An 18,344-nucleotide genomic window follows, 5' to 3' on the forward strand; every position below is an offset into this window, starting at 1 on the left:
CTACAACTGGGTCTTCATAATATGATTTCAGAATTAATTGAAGGCCACCTTGCCAGCCAACGTGTCCGGCTCACTCAAACACCTGCGGGCCTTTGGTTACTCAAACGCCTACGACTCGCGCACCCAGCATCTCATCCTGCTCTTCTTGTCCTCCCCGAGGCTTGGAGATCTGCTGTACGGGTTCGCCCAATGCCGAAGAACATGCACCCTGATCTCCACCCGGGCAGAAGACAAGCACGGAGTCAAGCCCACGAGAACATCTATGGGAACCGTCTGGACGTCGCGTATACAGACGCTAGCTCGTATCCAGGCGGGCAGCACAAGGTTGCAACCGTCACCACCAAATCGGCCCTTATAATCTGTGCTTCAATTACCACGACATCCACGCATATTGCTGAGGAACTGGCGATCGCACTCGCACTTATTCACACCAAGAGCGCGGTCATCTTAACCGACTCCCAAGCTGCCTGTCAGAGCTTCTTGGCGGGGAGGGTGGCCCCCCCAACTTTCCGCCTCCTCTCGCAACATCAGCCACAAAGAAACGTCGCCCTCGTCTGGACACCCGCCCTCTGTACATTGACAGGCAATAATTTTGTCCATCATCAAGCCTGCGCACTCTCCTCCCAGGCCCCAGAAGAACAAGCGGAGTCCACACCACTGGTTACGTTTCAGGACATCACACATTACTATCGACTCGACAGGCAACAATTCCCTCAACCTCACTCCAAGCTGTCCAAATCAGAAGAAACGACTCTTCGTCGCATCCAAACGAATACCTTCGTCCATCCAATTCGCTTACACCACATGTTTCCTACTCAATTTCCCGCCCAATGCACTTTTTGCTCTAAGCCTGGCACACTCGTCCACATTTTATTAGAGTGTACGCATAACCCTGACCTCCCACCCTTTCCTTCCCCCCTCCCCCTCCATGAGCTGTGGGAGAACCTGATCACCAGTGACCACCTGGACGTCCAGCGACTACTGGCATCTAGGGCGTCGGTCGCCCGGTCGTCACTTGGATTCCCGGACTAGCGAACCACTCCTACTTTATTAGGCTCATTAAAGTTTCATACTACTACTACTACTCCCCGACCCCTTGAGCTAACCTTCCGCGGAGATGCCCCCGCCCTCCCGCAGTGTGCACGCCATAATACCCTCCTACCCACCTCTCCCGACCCCACAGTCAAAGCCTGGGCGGAACAGCTCACTGTCACATCGGCGCGCCTGGTCAGATACGGCAGATCGACCGCGCCGAAGCTGCGGCTGACGCATATGGATTCCTGAACTAAAGGCCTCACCGGTTTTAGCTTCTTTTTCGCTTTTGTACTCAAAAACGTTTATTCTACACTGCGTGCATTCGTCTCCTTTGTTTTTCATCCCGGAGTACCGAACCGCAACCTCTCCACACCCACACCATTCTTCAAACCTGTCCTCTCTCACCCTTCTTCCCCTCGGCGTAAGCCAAGAACCGCGTAGGAATAAATACTTCAAACAAACAAACTAACTAAAAGTAATAGCCACTCCACGAAAACGACGACGAAGACAGTTATCGTTGGTGCCTCGGGACACCTCTGTACACCAACGATTAAAACATTGATTCTTGCACCGTCAATAGATGTACCACATTACTTCTTGTAGCTTCTTCCCGAACAGGTACCATCATCTCATATCACAACGAAAACCGCTCTTCTACGCTGCACTTCGCGTGGCTGCGTTCTGTCATCATCACTGGTTGCTGCACAGGAATTCATGTTAACTTGCGAACAAAGATCATTATTCTTCAGAAAAGTTGTGCTTAATTTACCAGAGAAACTGTAATTATCGAATAGGGATGATTTTGCATGTTATTCAGGGCTTGCGATACCTCCGCAATCCCGCCATCGCTCGTGCAAACAAAACCGAAACTGAAACTGTGGCTCAGTCTCGACTGTGATTGGCTAATTTTTTGCACGCGCATTTAAGTGCGGTTCGCCTTTTCCGGGTCTCGCGATTTGCCGTGTTCGCGATGTCACGCAGATTTCTCTCGCATGCATCGTCTGCGCAGCAAGCTGCAACGACCGGTCATGTCCGATGTCTCTTTTTTCGTACGTATTCGTCTTGCAAGGATCAGTCGTTACGCTATCACCGTAGCACAATCGCGTAGAATCGACGTTGATTTCGCTGTGTTCGCCACAAGGCGATAGCGACGCTTGCGTCGCAGTTATCTGTACGTGTAATCGACGTTACTGAATTGCGAATGATCGAACCTTTCCCGCGCGCGCTATCTACAAATGTCATCGTAAACTCGTGTCCGATGAAGCTCGCATGAACATGCAACAGGAATCGTACCGCCGAAGCGCCAGGCATCTTTCGAGGGATGAAGACGTTTGCGACGGTGACGGTGAATGACTGTGCAATTCATATAACGGGCGTCGGCCGGAGCCTAGGCGCTTGCTCGCAGACGACGACTGAGTGGCGGGTTAGCGCGATCGTGTCTCGACGTCTGCCCAAACTGCCCCTTCGACGACTTGGTGAGTTTACCACGATTTTGATCACTTTTCTGGCAAATCGGAACACCTTTGTAGCCCTGTCAGATTGTTTTCAGCTAGTTGCAGAGGAATCGAGACTGTATTTCGTGTCTATTCTGCTCGTTTTCTTGTTTGAACACGGTGCCGCCATGTTATGTGTGGCGATGAATTACGACAGGGTAGCCTGCAAAATAAAGCTCGTGATCGTCTCCTTGCCGTCGATCATGAGTTGGATCACGATCACGAACGTGTTGCCGGCATTGCCAGGATTTGTTCGTGTCGCGATTGCTTAGTCTGAAGTGTAGTCAGATCGGTGTTTTTGCGCACGATCGGGAGAATGCCATCTCGCTGGGTGTCTGCACCGTTACCCGGGGTTCCTTCGGGGTTGGTGCTACCGATCTTGTCTTAATGAGCGTAGTGCTTGAACGTCACTCTTGATTATCAAGTTTTCGTTTTTCTTTGCATCATCCATCGTCTACGCGCCTTTGGGGGTGGTTTCGCGTGTTGTGTTTGCGGTTTCGACGTTATTCCGTTTAGCCTAACCATCAGGGGCATCTGAGCCGTGCCATTGGGAGGGTAGGAGGGGACTGGCCGCCTCCATTTCATTTTAGTTCGATGTTGCCACACAGATATTTCGCCTTGTGCCCTATTCTGTCTACCCTAATTATCTCATCCATTTGCTATTTTACGCACACCTTAATTGCACAATCTGGCCCCTATTTTCCTCCTACCCCATCTAACCGCAAAATGTTCTTACTCCCGCACTCACTGGCTGTCAGGATGTCCTGTCGACGCTTTTTCAAACTTATTTTTTGTTTCAATCGGCACACTAGTACTGCTGCCTTGACTGCAGCGATTGCTTTTGTGTGCGCGCGTGCGTGCGTGCGTGCTAAAACAGGGCGGTTTTGCTTATTGCGACTTTCCTTTTAATTCAACTAGATTATCGTGTGTGAAGATGTAACGCCAATACCAGTCGAGCGGCAGTGATCGTGGCTTCGTAAAGATACAAGCGCGTAAGGTCGTTGATGATCTGTCCTTTTTATCGCTTTTAAAGCAGAACTGCGCCGAGCAACGGATGGCTACTGACGTAGCTCTCTCGCTCTCTCCAATTTTTTTTTTTTGTTCGGTGTTGTTCTCTTGTTAAACCGCGCAGGTTTGCCTTCGGCTTTCATCTTCAGTCGTCGTCGTCCCGTCCACCGGTGCCTCTGTTGTCAGCGCGGCAAAAAATATTTCGCGCTAAGCGAAGCGGCTCGTCATCCCAGCCTTCTGGCCGCAGGGAAAGCTATGGCATCGCAGACTGGCTGCAGCTTCTTCGATGTACGGGATTCCGCCGACTGCTTCGAACGTGTCGGCGTCACGTCGGCCGCACAGCAAGCAGTGGACGCCTATTACAGGACGAGCAAGCAATCTGGCGAATACGGAGACCTGCCGTCTGTCCGGTCCTGTGCGGATGCCGTCGCCGCCCGACGTCAATACGACGACGGCGACTCCAAAGTGACCTTCGCCTTCGACGCCGACCCAGAATTATCCTACACGTTGTCCTCCGAGTCTTCGTACGCGGAGTCCTCGGCTGTGTTCGGCAACGCGGACTCCGACGAACCCTTTGACACCTCCAGCGAGTCTGAGAGACTCATGAAGATTCACGACCTGGCAGAGCAGATAGTGGCGAGTGAAGCCGCCTCGCAGATCCGCACGGACGTCTCCACCGCCGCTGCGGGAACCGAGTCATCACAGACGTCTCTTTCGAAGATTCAGGCGGAATCGCCGCTTATGCCGCTAGCCGAAGCGGCAGGCAGTTCGGCCCGTGCCTGCATCGTGTCGGGCTCGAACGAGGAGACTTCGAAGAGGAAGACCTCGCAGGGGGAAGTTCCGAAAGAGCGTAGCAGTGACACCGACAGTTCCCGCCGGCCTTCTGGCAGCAACCTCAATGCCTCGGCAGCCGACTCTCCTGGAGACTGTCCCGCGCCGGTGGTTGCGACCTCGCAGCAGACTCGTGGCCGTCGAAGGAAGCAGGCGGCGCCGTACAAGAGTCCCACGGCCGACGACCCGAACTTCAAGGGCGCCGTTGTTCACATGCGGCTCCAGATGGTGCGTGGACAACCGCATCTGAAGATGGAGCATTACTACAAGTGAGGAGGCGGGGTTTATACGACTCGTGCACTCTCTTTTCCGTGAACGTTGTCTGTCTTGAGTTGCGAAATATGTTCGCAAAGAACCGAAAAACAAATGTCGACAATCTTTGCCCCGGAGCGGATGGCATTAAGTCTGGAAACACGTATAGAATGTGTGTTTTTTTTTTTTTTTTTGGTACGAAGGAATGAAATAAAAAAAAACACGCCTGGCACTATGCGGCATGTTTCTCGAGTAGTGTGGCGCTTAGAGCTCGCTGTTGCGAATCATGTGGCAGATTGCTGGCAGCGCGTGGGTGTTGTCGACGCCGAAAAAAAAAATGGTACTTGCACCGGCGACACTGAAGTTGATTGCGGGCGACTTGCTGCGCTTGGAAGCCGTCGGCACACCGCATACGTCAGCACCAATTTAGTGAAACTCGTTGCAGGCGCCGTCGTTGGCAGTATGATTCGATTGGGAATTGACGTACCTTCCTGCTTGTTTGTTCTTTCGCGGTGGGTGCTTGGGTGACACCGATAGTTTTGCGAAGTTAGCCTCGGCAACTTGTTCTGCAACGCAAGACCGCCGTCGCCTATTGAAACCACGGCATGGGAACACCGTCTGTAGGCGACTTACTTGCCGATACTTGGCTTGTCGATTAGCATAAATGCAATAATCCCAAACGAGCTACATGCCCTCATCGCAAATGCCTTGCATTGGAAGCGTCAGACCAGCGCTGTGTCCGCGGCGGCATGTTGAGATAACTCCTTTCGTTGAAAGGGTTTCCAAAATAGTTACATTGCCAGTAATCCTTCGTCTATGTGTATTCGGTCGATACGGCGCTTCAGCACCGTCCTAAACTAGTAGTTAAGCTAAGTCCATCCGAAAAACTACCGTTGCCGTTCGGGGTCGAACCTGAACCCTTTAGCTCAGCAGCACAACGCATTTGCCTCTGAGTGGTGTGGGAACTTGGGAGTGCATGTTTTTAGGCTCTTATCCCGGAGTGGACATGCAAGTGATCTTACCATGCAATCTAAAGCGCTTGTTACGGTGTCTAGAGCTCGCTTCACGGTGTGGCGTCGGCGGATCGTAGTGGTCAAGTCGCTGAATATCCTTTCGCATTCTCCGCAAACAGATCTACTGCCCCGTTGTTCTGTGCTATTTTCCGGCCGATCGTGTGCCGTCCAGCTGAGGGACTGCTCTACGCCGGACTGGAGAAGTTGCAAAGGAAAGTCGTTGAAGAGGAAAGGGAAAAAAAGGGGGCTATTCCGTCCTTTTTGTTCAAGCTTCCCTGGGCAGCACTTGAAACACATTCAACTGCCACACTTATAGCGGCTTTGGTACGAACGGAAGTGTCGAAAATTCCGTTTCGATTCTTTCCGGTTTTTTTTTTTTTTTTTTTTTAACTGCAGGTTCTTGCGGCAATGAGCGCTTAGAACACGACCAGCGCTTTGTTGCTGCGATTCGGGTTCGGTAACGGGGACTTTGTTTGCTATGGCTAGATGTCCAGAAAAGTCCGTGCGTTGTCAAAAGAGCAACGCCAAGGACTCGCGGCCTTTCGTCCTGGCGGTGTGCTTGGCGTTCCTTGACAACTTGTCGTTCTGCGCACATTGCCGCTCCTTGCAGACAGTTAATTGCTAATTTGTTTGTTTTATTTGAATATTTATTTACTTGTTTTATTTATTTATTTTATTTTATTATTTAAATTTATTTAGTTAGTTTGTTTGTTAGTTAGTTAATTAGTTCGTTATTTATTTATTGTGAGTTCTCACCAACAGCGCTGGGTCTTGTAGGGTGATGCACTGTGTACTGTCTTGGGCAAAATTTCCTGGGCCAAGCCCATAGGGCGCAGACCACAAAGAATTCAGTGTACAAACTTCCGTTTCAAGCGAGGCTGGAACGTTTTGTGCCAGAAAGCTAGAGAAAGCACCTTTCTTTCTTACTGCCATAAAATAACTTTGTCACATTTAAAGGTGAAGCTTCTTATTTGAGTTCTTTGTAGTCCAGAAGTCTTAGGATTGGCGAATGAAATATATACGAAGGTGGTACATGCGGAATAAAAGGCATACAAACGGACACCGTACAAGGTAGGGTATTAAACCGGAGATGAGTAAAAATAACTGTGCAGGTGTGTGCAGAAGTGGAATGGGGACGAAGAAGGCAAACATTTCGTGCATGGTAGAGGTGGCTGGTAGTATAAAAAGAGATAACGCAATTCCTTGTGATGTAATCGTGCAGGTTACTCTCGAGTTAGGCTACTCGTGAACAAACCTTGAGTAGAGTGCATTTTCGTTCGTTTCAGTAACCTGCAGCGCCGGAGGATGGTGCGTCAGGACTACGCTGAGCTGAGCGAATCGGAGGACGATGTCGAATTCGCCAGAACGGATAACCCCGAACGCAAAGGTATACGAAGTTCCGTTCAGTTTACTTCTGTAGAGCTCTCTATGCGGGTCCCTTGTCGAGAAGCAGTGTACGAGGCTGCCTCTGTGTAGGTCCGGTATACATGACTGGAGGGAACGACGTGAAATCGAAGCAGAAAAATCGAACGTTGAAACTTCCGAATCAAGTAAATTTGGCACTCAAAAAAAAAAAAAAAAAAACCTAAAGCTAAGCAGCTAACTGCTTTGAGGGAAAAAATTGGCTGCGTATCTGCTCTTTTCGTTGCATATGTCGACGCAACACTAGTCGACTGGCGCCCCTGGCAAGTGAATGCATCCCTTCTATCCTATCTAGTGGAACCTTCCGTTGCTGTTGCCATTTGATTTTTTTAGAATTCCGCCAGGTAGCGCGGGCAACAGCAGGCGGCGGTTTTCTGCAGTTTATGTAGTATTTTATTTGCTATCCCAAAAAGCAAACATCCGTAAATTTTGAATGAAGAAACACTGCAAATATCACTCATGTATTGATTTTCTGCCTTATATTTGCGTAATGTCCTGTTCTTGTTCAGCTATGTTGACAAGTATGAACATTAACACTGGACTTAGGCGTTTACATTTGGCTGTGAGTATATGACTTGCGCAGCATATTTCACTTCGGCCGGCTGGCTGAATCGAGGGACGTACATACAGACAGACCAAAATTTTCCCGTTCAAGTAATCTAAGAAAGGCTATCGTCTTCAAAATAAAGGGACCCTGCAACGCGCTCCAATAAAACTTTATTTAGAGGCCAACCGGAGTTCCTAGGCGTCGGCCAGAATCCCCTGGGCTCTGGCAGAGTTTTCGGCCAATTAAATGCCTGGAGAAGGTAGTCAACGAATACATCCAGTACTTAGATTAGGGGGTCGCAATGTACCCCGCAGGCAAAAATTACTGCTCTACGCACATCAGATAACTTAGAAACTTGCTCGAAATATTGTTTCCTCTTTCCCGGTCTTGCCGTTGTTCGACCACTCGAATCACGTCCTTACAGCGGTGTAGCCTCTATTGGCCGTCTTTCCTTCATGTTGCAGCAATGAACGCATTCGATAGCCACTTCAAACGAAAGCCGCAAAAGCTAAGCAGAAACGGAAGGCGTATACTATCTGCTGCGACGAGCAAATCACGCAGTGCTGCTCCGTGCTGGCGATAACTTAAGCTTTCGCAGTGCTTCCAGCCGCGAAGGAAATGGTGAAGGCGTTTATCGGAGGTGCTGCAGAGTCTCTTTAAGCATGTAAGAAGTGAGAAGGAATTTTGTGACGTAGTATATTGTGGCTCAAAAAAGAAGGCGTGCCTTCTATTTTATTACTGATTCGGTTGTGGTAAGTGTTCCCACTGCTGCTTTCAGAACGAGTGGCTTGGATTTCCGCAGTGCTGCGAGAATGGTCTTATCATGGTTTGCGGAACGAAAAGTGCCCCTAAGCACGCGGGCGCGTTTGTCTGGTGCGATGAATTGAGCTATCATCGCACTCTTGGCGCACAGCATTTCCTTTGGGTTTGTAGCGAGGGCGTTGGCTTTGGACTTGGCCGCGGGTTCTAACGCACGCTATCACGGTCTACTCTGGGAGAGATGTGAAAGCCCGCGGACAAAACTATCCGGGCCTGCCAGTCATGGAGAACTTTCAGTAACAAGTTTCGGAGAGTCCGAGATGGTGGCTTGGGGCTGGCGCACCTGTATGTGCTACAGCTGGTAAACCGGTTTTTGTTTCGGTGAAATGTTCGCGACCCGCTCTTGCAGAGCGTCATGCAAGTACGGCTGGCGCGTGCTATACCGGAATGTGTCAACGATGGTGCATGCCTGGTGGCGTGTATGGGTATTTGAAGGAAATAGTTATGACGGCCGGTTTTCGCACGTTTTTCTGGCGGGTACCTGTCCTCTGTGACACGCCAAAAACTGTATAAGGACATTAGCGATGTTGTTTTCCCCGTCCCTATGTACAAATATCATTACCGTGCTGGGCCAGGCCAAAATGTGCTACCGTGCTGGGCCAGGGCCAAAATGTGCTAAAGCGCGTCGAAAGAATGGACGTTCACCCTGGAGTGAAAACTTTTTTCTTAAAAGTACACACAGACACTTTGTCTGTTGAAACCTGGATGCAGGATAGAGGGATATTTGCGCCATGGGGAATTCAGTGTTCAATTTGTAAACAGCCAGAAACGATAGAGCACGTTTTTCTGCATTGTTCGGCTGCGGTATTTTTGTGGAATGTTCTCCAGAGGACCCTTCATAAAGACTTCCCGCTGAGCCCCCATGGCATACGCTTTCTAGCTGTAAAAAACGCGGAGGGGGCACCCTTGGACCTCGTTATGTTGGTGGCCTTGCATAGCATATGGCGCTCGCGCATGGCCTGGCTCCACGGTGATGTGGACGCCCGCCCTACGCGGCAATGTTTTCGTAAGTCCATATCACAGTACTTTGAAGTGCAGGAGCGCAAGGCATGCGCTCCTGAGTGGCTGGCAACGATAGAACCCTTGGCTACGCTTAGGGAATTTTAGAGAGACATCAGCCTTCATATAGGTTGGTGGCTTGTCCCTTGAGTTGCTCATGTAAATAAGTTTGTTTTGTGTTTCCGTGTTGTGTCGAAGACCGGCATTAAATAAAAAAAACGATGATAGCTCAACGGGATAGACACCGGTTTCATAACGCGAGGGATCCAGATTCGATTCCCACCACGGGAAGCGTTGTGGTTTTTTTTTTTCTTTCCAATTTGGGGGCACATGTTATTGCTCAGTGTTCCTCGGCGAACTGTCGAGACGCAACGGATGAACGTGAAATTTGGGCGGGTGATTAGATGCTTCCCCGTTTACAAAAAAAAAAAAAAGCACTTTTATTTTTTTGCTGCGGCAGAGGCCACGGAATGTCATTCGAAAGCACGTGTTCTTGCACAAAGTTAGACAATACTATGCTGTTCTTGCCCGGCCGCTAATTAAATGGTTCACGATGGCGATCTTGCTGTTCGCTGTTGCTTTATTCACACATGCGGTCACTTTTTTTCGGTGGGCGTCACTGCAACACTCAATGTGGGAAAGTCAGCTTACAACAACCAAGCTAACACGATGATGATGACGGTGTTGATTGCTATTGGTTTCCTCTTTATAGCGGGGCGATGACATGTCATCTTACCAAAAAGGACTAATAGGCCTTTGTTTTATGCTTTTGGTTTAATCTTAGCTCTGCTTAGGGCAGACACAAAATACTTATTTTTTCTGTTACACGAGCTAGCTGTCCTAGGCAATATTCCCCTGTCTGCTTTTCCTCCACCAGCATTCTAATCTTCTTTTCATCGCCTCGACAGCCTTGAAGTTAACTTCCTCTGTGCTACCCTTGAATCATAGGGCTTCTGGAAGCCGAATATTTCCCTCATGTAGATAGACTGAAACCAATAAAGTCGGCTTCACCGTTGAACATAATTGCGTTGCTGAGAAGTCATATTTCTCGAAGAAAACTTCATCGAGTGATTAGTGAGAAGTTTAGGACAATAGTGTTAGGGAGACCTGCACCGATAACATCAGCGCCACAAAAGACTGCGGAAAGGGAAATAAGTTCGAGCAACCTTGATTGGAAAAAAGCAGAGCAAAAGGTTTCCCCCCAGACATCAGTGAGCCCGGACGGAATACCAATGCAAGTGATAAACCTACTTGGACCTAAAAGTAAGGAATCGTTTATGAGGGCAATAGATAAGGTGATAGAAACCAAACAAATACCAAAGGACTGGTTAGAAAGTAGGATGAATTTAATATATAAAGGCAGAGGAGACAAAGCCAGTATTCATTCATACAGACCACTCACAGTAACGTCAGTGGTGTATAGATTCGTAAATCAGGCGATAAAATCAGAAATTCAAGCATGGATGGAAGAAAATGAAATACTTGGGGAACTGCAGAATGGATTTAGACAAGACAGGCGACTGGATGACAATCTGTTCGTGATAACGCAATGCATTGAAATTGCGAAAGCACAGAATAGACCACTATGGATTACGTTCTTGGACATTAAAGGGGCATATGACAACGTAAACAGAGAACGGCTGTGGAGAATGCTGAAACTCCAGGGATTAGATGACGAGTTAGTACAGTTTCTTATAGCAATCTATAAAGACAATAGAGTGCACCTTACTTGGGAAGGACAGAAATGCGCCCAGCAGGTCAACATCCATCGGGGACTGAAACAGGGATGCCCTTTGAGCCCAATACTGTTCATGCTTTACATGGCAGGGTTAGAAAAGAAACTGGAAGAAAGTCAAGTAGGGTTTAGCCTAACCCATATGCTGCAAGGCGAAGTGGTACAACAGCATATTCCGGGAATGTTATACGCAGACGACATTGTTCTTTTAGCTGATAACCAAACCGATATGCAGCGGCTAATAAATATTTGCGGCCAGGAAGCCACTGACCTCGGATTAAATTTCAGTGCAGAAAAATCAGGAATAATGGTTTTCAATGACGCTACCACCGACGTAGTGTCTATCCAGCAAGGCGAATTACCTAGAGTGAAGGAATATAAATATTTGGGAGTGTGGATAAACGAAGGGGATAACTACTTAAGTACTCACGAGGAGCAACTTAAGGTTAAGGGAAATCGAAACGCAGCTATAATGAAGCATAGAGCTCTGTGGGGGTATAACAAATATGAAGTAGTAAGAGGAATGTGGAAAGGAGTAATGGTTCCGGGCCTCACGTTTGCGAAGGCTGTACTCTGCTTAAAATCAGACGTTCTATCAGGCCTTGAAGTAAACCAGAGAACGGTAGGACGTTTGGCCTTAGGCGCGCATGGAAAAACAACTAACGAAGCAGTTCAGGGAGATATGGGCTGGGCGTCGTTTGAAGTTAGAGAAGCTCAAAGTAAAATATGCTTTGAGATGAGGTTGAGGGCAATGGATCAACGAAGGTGGGCAGCTAAGGTTTTTAGGTACCTATACTTGAAAAGCGTGGACACGCAGTGGTTAAGGAAGACTAGAAGGCTAACGATGAAATACGGAAAGAACAGTGGGGAATCCAAAACAGCCAAGGTAACCAAAAAAGAGGCAAGGCAGATTGAAACGAATAAATGGAGGGAAAAAATGGAAGCTAAAACGTCGTTAGAGATGTACAGGGCTGAGAAGATGAACATCAGAAAGGAAAATTTCTACGATAATTCCCAGGGCAGTGCTTTGCTTTTTGAGGCTAGAGCAGGTTGCCTGCGAACTAAGAGTTTTGTGGGGAAGTATTCACAAAATGATGGGGTATGTGTGGTCTGCGGAAAAGAAACAGAAACTATGCGGCACATAGTGTTAGAATGTGAGGGTATCCATCCAAATCTACATGAAGGGAATATTGGGCTTTCAGAAGCCCTAGGATTTAAGGGTATCAGAGAGGAAGTTAACTTCAAGGCGGTCGAGGGGACGAAAAGAAGATTAGAATGCTGGTGGACGAAAAGCAGAGAGGGGAATATTGCCTAGGACAGTTACCACCTGTAACAGGGAAAAGAAAGTATTTCGGGCCTAATAAGCTTTAGGGCCTGCCATAAGCAGCGCTAGTATTAAACCAAGAGTGTAAAACATGGTTATATTAGTCCTTTTTGGTAAGATGACATGTCATCACCCCGCTTCAAAGGGGAAACCAATAGGAATCATCATCACCATCATCAACGTAAGCAGTACTATCAAAAAAATTCCTTGGGACACTTTGGTCCGCTTACGTGGTTTGAATGCGAAAGCATTACGACTTCCCCTAGCGATGCTTATCAAAGATTACGGCTGCACCGCCTGCGCGTCGTACTTGTTTCAAAAACCTACCGTAATACATATCTTTGTTTCATAAACTGTAGCATCACTCTTCACTTCATGTTGATTTCTTTTCTTCTTCACCGGCCATTTTCCCCAAACGTGACCACGCCTTAAAGGTGATGCGTGTTGTAAAATGCCACACTTGTTGATATTCGCAATCAGTCATACCCCGCACATTTGTTGATTGAATGCCCTGCCACCTCATATTGACACTGTCACCTATCCAGTCAAATTTCAAGAACTAATACACACTAACAGGGTATTGTAACTTCACTAAAAAGTGATTTCTTACTTGTGTGTAAGTATCTTTTTCAGCTTTTTGTCTTTTTACTGCTGTACATTTATTTTTGCCTCGCACCAACTTGTATTTTCTTTTTTTCCTATAACCTGTTGTTAGTTTTGTTTGCATTGTTCTTTTTTATGTTATCAGCCCCCTATGTAATATCCTCCCAGTGAGGGCCTTTAGGGGTACTTTGAATGAATAAATGAATCAGCTTCTATGCGTACAGTCCCGAATGGTCCGCGGTCTGGTAAGCAGCGAAGAACGAAAGCGAAGGCAAAGCACACACGACGTGGCAGCCTTCTGAATTATATGCAACCAGGACGAGCGCGGGCTTTCTGTCAAATTCATTTTTATGGGTTTGGGCCGACGGCGTGCCACATCTAGGTAGAGGAGTGTTTAATTTAGAGCGAGGTTATCGATGCCTCTGCCGTGTCCTTCGCATCAATGGAAAGGTGTGAACAGTCCAGAGTACCGCATGCTGAAGACAATAGCGGAGTCCTTCAATGCTTGCTTCTCTGGTCATGAAACTCCGGGCCAAGTTTCGTACGGGGACAAAGGCTACCGCGAGTGGCGCCACGACAGATCGGAGGGCATCGGGCGGCCGCCGCTGCTCTGTAGCCAAACCGGCAGGCAGAAACGCATGCCCGTTCGCACCAAATTTTTTCGCCACTCACAAAATGACAAGTCCATTTGAGCGGCCCACGACACGTAACGCGAAAGCGCACTGCTGATAAGGCGGCGAGCGTCGGTTTTATCTTACTCCGTGGTCCGTTCCCTGCCAAACGCGCTCTGACCACGCCCCCGACTGCCCTCCGGTCAACACCAGCGCCGCGGCGCGGCCTCCCTGGGCAGCGTACGAAGCTCTCCCATAGCGTGACGGCGAAGTTTCATGACCAGAAAGGCATTGAAGGACTCTGACAATAGCAAAATGCTGACTGATCAGCTTCGCACGGAGCCTCCGGCGACGCCACAGCGCCCATCTTCTGTTTAATCTTCACGCACTGGGGTGTTCGAAGTGCTTCTGTTTAGCGCGCATTAGGGGGGGCGGACGATCGCCTCTCGCCCAATTGTGCCCCCCTCCGACAGCCCTTTGTATACTCCGCGTTCACCTACCATTGACCCATAAGTGCTAAGTTACAAGCCGATCTTAATGCCGTGAAGACAAAACGCAGCTTTGTTCACTTTCTAACCTTTGGTAACTCACTAAGCTCCATTCCAGTCGCGGCGTACGGTTTTTGTTGAACCGAAAAAAGAACTCGCGTAAATATTGAAAAACAATCGAATTTTGCGCTTCAGTGGCAAAATATGGGCAACAGTGACGCAGTGGGGTTCGGCCCTAAAGACATAGCTTTCTGTTTGTTACTGCATGCTAGCCTTTGGTTATGCGATCAAATGAAACTGGAGGCCGCAGTATAGAGGTGCCGTCAGAAGTTATTGGAGCACGGGAGCTGTGGCCGAGCCGCATAGGAGCGCCGTGTAAGCAGCACCGGCGGCAAAACGAAAGGACGACGACACGCATGCGCGCCTACCGACGGCGGTAGCCCACCTATACGTCTCAAACCGTTTCTTTTAACCTGGCTTCGAGCATTCTTCGCAGCATACTGATCTCGGTGACGGCGCTGATAGCAGAGACTCATCTGGCAGCGTGTTTTTGGCACACTTCCAACGCACGCGAGCTGCCGGAGAAGCGGCGCTGCACAGGACTCTATGCTCACCAGAAAGGCATTGAATCGGCTGGGATCGGCAATGGCAGGGATCGGCAAAGGCAGGGATCGGCAATGGCCTTTTTTTTTTCTTCGAATATTTTTAGGTGTGTATGCTATCAGCGCCATCGCCGAGACCAGTGTGCTGCGAAGACATCTCGAATACAGGTTATAAGAAGTGTTTTGAGGTGTGTAGGTGGGCTATCGCCGTCGCCAGGCGCGCATGCGTGTTCTCGTCCTTTTGTTTGCCGCCGGTGCGGCTACACGGCGCTCCTATGCGGTTCGGCCACAGCTCCCGTGCTCCAATCACTTTTGACGGCGCCTGTACAATCGCCCAGTGATGCTTCTTGGCGCTGGCTTTTGTCGGCGGCCGTCAATGGCCCGAACGAGATTTTGTGACGTCATTAAAACGTCGCCGGAAAGTCGCTGGGGATTGGCCACTGCTTCGGCTGTTTTCTTTAACATTCCCATTATTCGTTTGAATTTTGCGATGAAATTGGTAACACTGTTACCGCGACGAAGCAGTCTCTTAATTAACCACCAGACTTGTAGTTTGTCTTCGTGGCCTCCTTAAGAAGGCTAGGGGATGTTGGTAGGCGACGAGCGAGTTCGATATTTATTTCCGCTTTCTTCTTGTTCTTCCGTCCTTTCAGGCAAACAGTGCGCCTCGTGCGCCACGAAGCTGACCCCTCTCTGGAGGGATGCCGAAGACGGCACACCGCTGTGCAATGCCTGCGGAATACGGTACGCACGCCCGTTCGCTGCATTGCGCAATAGTCACGTGCCGTGGGAACGGCGTCCGACGAGAAATGGGTGCCGGGATGGGTATTACAACGTCACGTGACTTTGGATTACGAGTGTACACCTACCGCCATGGCTGGGTGAATAACGCGCTGCGCTACTGCAGAACGAGGCCGCTGGTTCGATTCCCGTCGCGGCGGCTGTTTTCCTGATGGAGGAGAAAAGAGAAATTCCATGACGACGCCATCACGGACGATCGTGGTTATTGAAAAAGCGGCCGATTGCTAATAAATATTCCTAGGCCGAGTCATTTCACGCTCCTTTGCAGCCGATGTGCGTCGGCTGGAGCAGCGAGCGCTCAAACTTGCGTGAAGTCGCTCCTTGACCCGTGCCACGCTATACCGGCCGCGTGGTGTCGGTTTTAGCGGAAATAGCGGTTCTCTATTGGCGCCTCTTAGCCTCTCTCGCGCGCACCCCGATGCCTTGTGTGAAGCGGGCGTGACGTTTCGTGCCGGTACGTGCCCTAATAGTCTTAACCAGCATAGTTTCATACAATAACAACTAGAGAGGAATCTGTCGCTGCGATCGTCCGCCGCGATTGGCGTGATGGGCAGTCCTGGATTCGGATTGGCACTCGATGGCTTGCGGAAGTTATGGATTGGATCGTGCAGCGAGGTTCGTTTTCGTTTCGGACTTGCATGAACGCATGTGCCTATGTTGGAAGAAGCGTTCAAAAACGCGTTTCTCCTTGAACTGAATGCCGCACGCGTACCACTGACGCCGCCCTGGGTGGAAATGTTTTGTGACCATAGTTGCGAATTGGGTGGGTTATCAATTCATTGCCGGCTCAGCGAGCACGAAAACACAAATAACGGTGCTGTATACGACGAAGTTGCTTGCGAATTAGGAGTTGCGGCGCTGCTCATTCGGAAGAGGAATGTATTTTCGAAGTTAACGACGTTTGCGAGCTGCGTGGAACAGCCACGCTCTCCGTGCGAACGCCGGCTCCTACGGCATAGACCTAGACCAGCAGTACCGGCGGCTGATAGGAACGGAACTTTATGAATTTCACTTATTACAGCAAGAATAACTTCTCCAAAGGTAATCGGTTTCTTTTTCTTTGAGGGGGGGGGGGCATAAAACTTGTCTTAATATTAAAAAAATACGAGCGCCGAAACTTTGACAAATATTTTTAAAAGAAGTCCGGGTCCTGCTCTAGTTGGCGGCAAATGGCAAACCTAATCCGCAAACTTCCTCGACTCCGTCTGCTTTTTATTTAAACACGCAGTTTTATTTCGTACAAAGACCAGTTTTTGGTCACTAACTTTCTTGTTCGCCATGTAACTTGTGAACAGTGAACCGGGCAATAAGTTTTTTTTTTTTTTGTCAAAAAACACCATTTTCGCAGCCGTAGTCCTGTTTCCATCCAACTCAATCCAGTTCCAGAACTACCCAGCGAAGCATAAGCGCCGCCTCGGTGTTCGCGTTGGCACTAGCGCATGTTTTCCCTCTGGTTATAATTCTATGAAACTCTGTTAGCCAGTACCTAATGGTCAGTACGGGATTGTCTTAGCCGATGGCACATGTAGGGTAGGAAGTACGGTTGTCTTCAGCCTGCCGTGGCATTGTGCGTCTTTTGCTTGCTATTTCGTTCCGCATGCGTCATAACAAATCCGAAAATACATTCCAACGTTATCGCCTACGTGGAGGCACCGGAACTCTCTTCCCTTCTGCAACTTTCACAATGTGGCCCTTATTTTTTATCAAATCCAGTAAACACTCGTTATCACAACGCCTTCGGGACAGGGTACTAACTTCGTTCTAAGCAGTACTTCGTTAAAAGCGCAGGCTATTTTTCTGCCTTCACTGCAGTTCAACCGTGTGAAAAACTTCGGGGCAATGGTCATTTCGAATAAAGCGATTTCGTTGTACCGAGGGTTTCCTGTATACTCTCTCGTTCCGGGTCTCTTGCAGGTACAAGAAGTACAAGGTGCGCTGTTCGGGATGCTGGCACATTCCGAAAAAGAACGAGAACACCAGGAACAATTGCAGGGCGTGTGGGGCGACCCTGCAGTTCATGATACGCAAGTCGTTCCTGTAAGCTGCCCCGTGGTGTGCCGCCGTGGCGTGCACGCACTCCCTCCTCCTCCTCGTCGACATTTCTTTTCACCTGGCGAAGTTCCGCTGGCTTTGCAATTGATTGTAATATATAGGGTGCGATAGGATTATCGAAGCAATGTACGGTATATCGCGTTTACGTCGGTTTATGTTGTTGTTGTTCTCTACGTTGAAAGTATTTGCGGGAACATCAATAATAAACTGCTCTGCACAAGCGCTTGCCCGGCTTGAGTTATTGTGTCCTCTTTAGCGCTTTTTGCCATGTCGAAGGGCCTTTGTTCAGCCGGTGGTGACAAATATGGTGCGGAAACTTCGCGCCTTCCCATAGCAACTGGTAAGCAAACTTACGTCGGCTCAACAGGCCATGAAAAGGATAGAAGTAACGTTAAGGGAAAGAAAACGAGCTTCTTGGATCGGAGAATAACAGTCGAAGATACCATAGTTCAAATAAAAATAAATGGACTTGGACTGGCCATTGCTACGAATCAGCGGGCCCCAATGCTTCGGGATTTGTGCCGCACTCCTCGGCTGTGGGGCGAAGCCTCCACTAAGTGCGCCTTTCGAGCAGGCCTCCCGGTCGGTGAGAGAGAGAGAACAATTTTTTGAGCCAAACAAAATCGCGGCGACTACGTGCCGGATGGGGTGGTTCCCTCTTCACGGGACCCATATGCTTCCTCGGCTGCCTGGCCCCTGGAGATCAGGA

General features: G+C 49.0%; 1 protein-coding gene across 3 annotated transcripts; it reads left to right on the forward strand.

Annotated features, from left to right (window-relative positions):
• The first annotated feature begins 2,030 nt into the window (after positions 1–2,030).
• Positions 2,031–17,855, forward strand: LOC144163369 (uncharacterized). 3 transcript variants are annotated; one of them, XM_077694327.1, is made up of 5 exons: positions 2,031–2,510; positions 3,661–4,636; positions 6,919–7,019; positions 15,436–15,526; positions 17,498–17,855. In XM_077694327.1, the coding sequence occupies exons 1-5, from the start codon at positions 2,357–2,359 to the stop codon at positions 17,622–17,624; spliced, it is 1,449 nt and encodes a 482-aa protein (XP_077550453.1). In that variant the 5' UTR covers positions 2,031–2,356; the 3' UTR covers positions 17,625–17,855. The 3 variants fall into 3 exon arrangements, with proteins under 3 accessions (XP_077550453.1, XP_077550454.1, XP_077550455.1); XM_077694329.1 differs by lacking the exon at positions 2,031–2,510 and adding an exon at positions 2,873–2,891; XM_077694328.1 differs by lacking the exon at positions 15,436–15,526.
• The last annotated feature ends 489 nt before the right edge of the window (positions 17,856–18,344 follow it).

Source organism: Haemaphysalis longicornis, unplaced genomic scaffold (genome assembly GCF_048455015.1).
Source record: "Haemaphysalis longicornis isolate Haplotype H1 unplaced genomic scaffold, Haemaphysalis longicornis Haplotype H1 scaffold_12, whole genome shotgun sequence".
NCBI lineage: Eukaryota > Metazoa > Arthropoda > Arachnida > Ixodida > Ixodidae > Haemaphysalis > Haemaphysalis longicornis.

Bases quoted from the DNA above. Each gene is read 5' to 3' on its own strand.
- LOC144163369 (XM_077694327.1), top strand. From the start codon at position 2,357: ATGAAGACGTTTGCGACGGTGACGGTGAATGACTGTGCAATTCATATA. The intron at 2,511-3,660 runs GTGAGTTTACCA...TAAACCGCGCAG, and splicing joins ACTGCCCCTTCGACGACTTG to GTTTGCCTTCGGCTTTCATC. The intron at 7,020-15,435 runs GTATACGAAGTT...CCGTCCTTTCAG, and splicing joins GGATAACCCCGAACGCAAAG to GCAAACAGTGCGCCTCGTGC.